The sequence below is a fragment of the Topomyia yanbarensis genome, chromosome 2 (assembly GCF_030247195.1).
Source record: "Topomyia yanbarensis strain Yona2022 chromosome 2, ASM3024719v1, whole genome shotgun sequence".
NCBI lineage: Eukaryota > Metazoa > Arthropoda > Insecta > Diptera > Culicidae > Topomyia > Topomyia yanbarensis.
The window spans coordinates 438,863,503-438,870,619 of NC_080671.1; the positions used below are offsets into that span (position 1 = coordinate 438,863,503).

The 7,117-nt window shown below is 40.4% G+C and overlaps 1 protein-coding gene across 1 annotated transcript; it reads left to right on the forward strand.

Moving 5' to 3' along the window:
- The first annotated feature begins 1,898 nt into the window (after positions 1-1,898).
- On the forward strand, positions 1,899-3,078 carry LOC131685583 (inactive hydroxysteroid dehydrogenase-like protein 1). Its single transcript, XM_058969424.1, has 4 exons — positions 1,899-2,079; positions 2,144-2,377; positions 2,432-2,877; positions 2,936-3,078. Exons 1-4 carry the CDS (start codon positions 1,917-1,919, stop codon positions 3,020-3,022), a joined length of 930 nt encoding a protein of 309 aa, XP_058825407.1. The 5' UTR covers positions 1,899-1,916; the 3' UTR covers positions 3,023-3,078.
- The last annotated feature ends 4,039 nt before the right edge of the window (positions 3,079-7,117 follow it).

The window sequence follows — 7,117 nt, forward strand, 5'->3', positions numbered from 1 at the left end:
GATCGCATATCAGTCCCATAAAGATAGGAAACCCCATAAAAAACGGGACAACTATGCGTTCATGGGTAGTTTAGCAAAGAAAGTGTTTGTTTCGTCTGGGTCTCAAATCATGCCCTACTATGTTCAAACGGCTCTTGTTCGTTACATCATGCATTCAAACAGCCCAGCCACTCAACCATTTTCCATTCATTTTCAATTTCATCGAATCTGTGAATATCTCTCTTCTGGGGTACTGATTAGAGTTTTAAACTAAACTACCAAGAATATACTTCACACTGTTCATGTATACATATCAACATTTAATTTAAGGCTCAAGTTACCTCAAGGCTTGGTAGTGTGCGTAAGAAAAATTTTGCTCAGCTTTGCCACCGGATTATACATTTAAACCTTTTCAAAACTCTAAAAGAAGAATATCAGTCGATTTATTAGATCATCACGATTCAATTCATGCAAAATACCTGCCGGAAAAGCCATCGGCTTAGCTGAATGGTGCTTTTGAAAATGTGGCTGTGGTTTTTTCATTGCGCTGTTGTGTTGCGTACCCCAGCACGGTGTAGTAGTGTGACAAAAAATCACAGCCACTTTTTCAAAAGCACCATTTAGCGAAATCGCTAGTTTTTCCAGCAGCTATTTTGTATGAATTGAATCGTTGTGATCTGATAAATCGGCTGATATGCTTCTTTTAGAGTTTTGAAAAGGTTTAAATGTATAATCCGGTGGCAAAGCTGAACACAATTTTTCCTACCCATACTACCCAGCGTTCAAAACTAACACATGCTCAAAAAAGGTAACTTGAACCTTAAACTGACCACTAAAGAGCGGATGACGGCTTTGGTTGGTCAATTGGAAATGAAGGCGCTCGGTTTAGTCATGGAAATCTCGCCAACTTTAAAGTGATTGATTGAGGTAGGCTTTGAATTTGAAGCTTGCTTGTGGTAGATTGAACTAATAGTTGGCATTTGAAAATGAAAATTCGCACCACTGATGCCATCACAATAATAGATGAACAACGAGTGAGTCGCTTAGCACAAAGCAAGTTGTACTTACAAACAAACAGCGTGATAGTCTGTGCCGCAATGTGATTGTAGATGAATCTAAATAAGCAGGGTCAAGCGGGGTTTCACTTTCACGTCCATAGCTCGGTGATATATTGCAGATCATGTAAAAGAAATTATTATAGAACATAACAGCATTGAAAAATTGCATATGTCTTCTAAGCAAACTAAACCGTTTTTAAAACTAATTTATTTCATTTAGATTGCTGTAGTAGTAAATCTCTGAATCTATAGGCTTATCACAAGAAGCTGATTGTTGCCGATCTTTATTATTACAAGCATTGGGCATTATATGCACCCATGACAGCTCCGTTTCAAACCATCTCCAACCGTAGAAGATACAACAAAAAATTCACGCCACTTTTCGAAACTGTACTCAATAGAACAGTAATTACCTCCCATTCTATACGAATTCCGTTAATTGTATTACGCTAGGTCAGGCGTAATGAGGCAGCCAGCGTATGGAGCTATTACCGCGCGTAAATTCGCAGGTCACGTTCGGACTTCGGTCCCACGTGTGTTGGCGCAGCATCGTAACCAATACACCCAAGTACGCTGATTCACGGTAGTTTTCCTCTTCTATTTACATAATTGCTTTCTTCGATGTTTCTATGCGAACCTACGGAAATGTTAGGCACTTGTTTGTGTACTTCTGCGTGCGGCGTAACAATTACAGATTAAACTGCTACTCATCAAATGAGTTATAACGTTTTTATCGTGTATTAGACTAGACTGTCGGGGAAGTTTTTGCTTCCCCACCGCGAAGCTATTTTATACGAGCTTCGGGAGCTTGAAGCGTGTTGGAACTATTATTTTCTGAATCTAGCGTCGTCGGTAGGTCAGATCGAAACAGTTCCGAAGATGCTCTCCATCGTGAAGGATTTGCTTTGCTTGGCCGGTGTGTACGCTACCGTTCTGTGGCTTTATCACTACTTCCTAGAGCCTCTGTGCGGAATTGTTTGGGGATCAGTTCGGTGTTTGTTGTGGCGGGAGAAACTTCCGATACGGTATGGACCGTGGGCAGGTATGTAAGGTAGAAGGTAGTTGGACTCTCCTTCCGACCTAATTTGCAACTGATCTGCCTTCAGTGATCACCGGTGCGACGGATGGAATTGGCAAGTGCTACGCGGAAAAATTGGCTGAGAAAGGGTTAAAAATATTACTGATTTCACGAACCGAGTCCAAATTGATCAAAGTAGCCCACGAGCTGGAGAAAAAGTATGACGTTGAGACTAAATGGATTGCCGTGGATTTCGCCAATGGTCCGGAGATCTACGATCGTTTGCGGCAGCAGCTGGCAGAGTTTGATATTGGACTGCTAGGTTGGTGAAGTGATTTGTTTTTGTTGCGATTCCACTAACTTTTTCCGTGAACAGTAAACAACGTTGGTTTCCTACCGCCACTGGTCAGCTTCGATCGAATTTCGGAAACGGATCTGCTCGATTTGATCCACATCAACATGATGTCCGCTACGATGCTGATGCGAATGGTCCTCCCCGGGATGAAGGCACGCCGGAGGGGAATCGTGATAAATATAGCATCCACTTCCGGAGACGTTCCGGTTCCGTATATGGCCGCCTACGGAGCGACAAAGTCCTATTTGAAGAGCCTGAGTGTGGCGCTGCAGGATGAACTACGCGGAACGGGTGTCGAATGTCAGCTCGTGACACCCGGCATGGTCCGAACGAATCTCAGTCGAACATTCTACGACAAGATGCCCTGGTATATTGTGATTCTGAGTGCCGAACAGGTTGCCCGGCATGGAGTGTTTTTGATTGGGAAAACGTGGCACACCTGCGGACATTGGTTCCACTGTATACAGGTTGTATTTGGTTCTTTTCTACGAACAAGCAAGCAAATTTAGTGAGCTATAATTGCAGGTCTGTTGGTATCCACTGCTTCCTTTGAAGGCAACCGTGCGAATCATAGGCAGTATCATTAAAGGTACAGCTAATAAGGTTCATTAACTTTAGCAATTTTATCCTCTCAGAGTGTGTGTGTATAAATGTTAAATCTCTTTAAATATTTTATTTACTTATTAATATCACTAACTTCTGCCAAAAAATTGTAATCAAAAGAAAATCGATGCAACAAATGGAATTCATCACGATTCAGGTTTCAACTGACCAGCAGATCGAGAAAAAACAGTGCAAAACGAGTTGAATAAAAAGAATTCCACTTATTGGTCGACCGCCGATCGTTTCCCCCGCTTATCCTGCTCGCAAAAGTTCCATCCTTCGAACCAAAAACGAACGCAGAAAAAAAAAACAACCAGTAACCTACTGCGAAGGGACAAGCAACACAATGGCACCAGCAAGAGGACGCGAACCGGCCAAACCGTAAAAATATATAAATTATAAAAATCGGCGAAATGCCGGTACACCACCCTGCCTCCCCCCTCACCCCATTTCGTGACAAAGTGCTTTTTAAAAGGGCCCTTAACACACACGTACACACTTGCACTGGTGCGCGAAAAAGTAGGCGGTTGGGCACTCTCGCGCAGCACGCGGTCGGTCAGAGGTGTTCGGGATCGCGATCCAAGTTGGCCGTCCAAGGTGAAGAATGCCCCCGCCGAAAGGACGCAACGCGATTGGTTATCGGTTTTTCCTGTTCGTGGTTTGTGTTTTTTTTTTCTTTGCAAGTTTTTTGGCTCTTTTGTCAGTGATGCCAGCTTTCGCCGAAATCTGTACGGTATTCTGGCTTCGTTAATAAGTTTATCGTGCCGAACAATTTATGGATCATTGTTCCGGCCTGTTATGAATTGATATCGCGTGGGCATGTGATTGAGAATACCGAGTAACGGCTTCTGTTTTGCGAATCAAAAAAAAAAAAAAAAAAAAAACAAACGAAAAACCGCGAGACTATCTGATCAAATTTGGGTATAAGGAGGAAGGTAGTGGGTTTGATTTTCGGTTCCCTGTGTTTGACGAAGTGCTCGATGAAAGGAAAACTCGGTCAATTAAAATGGAGCAGCAGGGACAGGCAACGGTTTTCTTTGCTTTTCGGGTTCGATCCAGTTTTAGGAGAGAAAACGTTTGTAGCTGTTTAATTTTGAATCTTTCTTGATGAATAAAATATTATTTTCGAACATGACAGGACTGTCAATGAAAATTTTTTTTTAGGAGAATAGGAAGTATTCGAACGCGTAAAATTTTAAAACTTTCGGATTGGTTCTGTGCGTTTCCGGTTCTCTGATGGAAGGATTGTACCCAGGCTGGTAGCGTGCGGTTGGCTCTTGCCAAGGGTGTCAACCATAGAAGGCTCTGAAATCTTATTCTGCTTTATAAAATAAGTCAAGTAGGATTGATATGTGGTCAAGGGCAGTGAAGCAACCCAAGTTTTTGAAGCGGTTGCAAAAATTGTGGATTAAGCTAGATCAATTATTATTGAGAAGACAATCACATGTCGTACCGTCAGAAGTTAAGTCTCCGCATTGCTGGGAGGAGTTTCGCAATATCACAAAGATGACATTTTCAATGAGTTCTGCACTAAGTTAAATTTCTAATTGAAATGTAACATGAGAATTTTGGTGTTCATGGAAGCTGGCAGAGATTCATTGAGCTGGCATATTTGGAGGCCTCTCACCCAGTAACACTCTTTCTGAGCCAAAAGCGTAATGATTTGTCGTGGTGAGGGGCGTAGCACTTTTTAGCATTTCTGTAGAAGATCACTAAGAGTGGCTCATCTGACTGGAATGAGGCGACCTTGAAACAACCAAACCCGTGTTTCAGTAGAGCCTTGCATGAAAACTTCGAATCGGTGACTACACCATCGATCTCAATGTAGTGAGCGGGCATGTACATGCGGTAGTCAACCATAAAAAGCTGGTCGCCATTTTGGTACCGCTTCTGGATAGAATCAAATAAGGACATTTGACGTCATTTTGAAAACCAAGATGGCGGTTTCAGATTACCACAAAACAATGAAAACCTTTAGCAATATGGGTATCATTTGAAAGGGGGGTGGTTAGTAGAAAACACCAATAAATTTTTGACGCCATTTTGAAAACAAAGATGTCTGTCGCCGATACCCCTTGTTCCGGCGCGTTACTGGTGAACCAAATGTTCTATCCCTCGCTAACCTATCGTCACGACCGGGCAGTGCGAGCACTTTGACAGATGATCAATCGATCGATTGTGTTGAGCACAATTGCAGTGATTGAGTTAACAAGTTGAAAGTACATTTAGTTTATTATATTCGGTATCGGGACCGTACAGTTAGCCACGCCGTAAGTGGAACCTAAGGTGAATTAGGAGTATTAAGGTACGAAGCAATTATTAATTGATTATTCTAGAAATTATGAACTATATATTTACATTAATGCGTTACTTACCCACTAAAACCTAACCTAAACTTACCATTGCCATTATAAAAACCTGGAATCGTCCTTCCACGGTAAATCAGGAACCTGTAAGAAGAAGAAAACACTGAAAATGTAGGTAAAATTAGAATACTTACCACTGAATTGCGAATAATGAGCTATAATAAATTGCAGCCTTTTAGCTGTGCAGTAATCGACTAAAAGAAAGGTGTTAGTCCCGACTTCGGGAACAGATGTCAGCTTTAAAAGAATGAAAACCACCATCAATATGAATGTCATTTGAAAGCGAGTAGTGAGTAAAAAATCGAAATTGATTATTGATGCAGTTTTGAAAACCAAGATAGCGGCTTCCGGTTTCTACAAAACAGCGAAAAACAACATCATTATGGGTGTCATTTGACGAGGGGTGGTCAGCATAGGGCAGAATTTGATTATTGATTCAAATGTGGAACCGAAGATGGCGGTTTCCGTTTACCACGGTAAATGGTGTCATTGAAAGCGAATGGTTGGCAGAAGATGGAAATTAATGATTGATGCCATTTTGAAAACCAAGATGGCGTCTTCCGGTAACCACAAAACAGTGAAGACCCTCATAAATATGGATTTCATTTGAAAGCGAGTAGTGACTAGAAGACCGAAATTGATTATTGATGTTGTGATTATTGCTTTTTTTAATTTCAGTTTCCGCTATGTCATTATCAAATCGTTTTTCTGTCCGTGAACTAATTTACAACTTTATGAATATTTCTCACAAATGTCCAACTATACTATGTGGTTGTTGCATTATTTATTATATCTTGATTGTGGCTTCGAATTTGAGCACAAAACTTAAACAATATTGATGATTTTTCATGAACTAATTCATAAAACTCGGAGTGTTATTCATGGATCCATTCATGACTTGTGAATTGGTTCATGATTCATAATCGTGAAATAGCTCCCAAAATCATGAAACATCTTTTTAGTTTCAAGATTTAGTTCATGAAATATGCAATTTTGTGCATAATCTTAATTTTTTTTAACGCGAGCAGTTTCACGGAACTCAAAGGTTATTCACGGATTCGTGAACTGGTTATTACATACTTTTGAATAAGTTCACAAATTTAGAAAGTGATCGTAATCATTTTCACTTTCATGCAACTCTGCACATGGTCTTGAAATTTTTAAGTGAAGTATTACAAGAAAATTTGGAATATTATTCATGGATTTATTTTTATATTATGAGCTGTTTCATAAAATATAACATAGTTGTTTATGCCCAGCTGCTTGCGATCAATCATAGGTACGAGTAGTAGATATATGAAAACGTTGTTTCTAATAGTCCCAACATCACAACAAGATTAGTTCGTTATAGCATTAGCCATTTACATGGGCTGTCAATAGCAACTTCAAACAAATTTATTTTTATTCAAATATGTTATATTTATAACGGCACTGTACAGTTGAACGCCTGTATAATATCAAGTATAGCGCATTTGTCACCATCAATTTATGTCTTCTACGGTCAGCTCCTTTCAAATGTCACATATATATTTACGAGATTTGTAACTGGAAGCTGTTATCTTGCTTTTTAAAATGGCGTCAATCAATAATTTCGGTCGTTTGCTGACTACCCCCTTTACAATAACGCCCATACTGATGATGGTTTTCACTGTTTTGTGGTAACCGGAAGTAGTTTTGTGCGCCGCTGTGTTTTTGATCTGCGGAGGCGTGAGCGAAATTTGTGTCCGGAGACAGTGGC

Excerpts from the sequence above, each read along its gene's own strand:
- LOC131685583 (XM_058969424.1), top strand. The coding sequence starts at position 1,917 with ATGCTCTCCATCGTGAAGGATTTGCTTTGCTTGGCCGGTGTGTACGCT. Across the intron at positions 2,080-2,143 it reads ACGGTATGGACCGTGGGCAG|TGATCACCGGTGCGACGGAT; the intron begins GTATGTAAGGTA and ends ATCTGCCTTCAG. Across the intron at positions 2,878-2,935 it reads ATTGGTTCCACTGTATACAG|GTCTGTTGGTATCCACTGCT; the intron begins GTTGTATTTGGT and ends CTATAATTGCAG.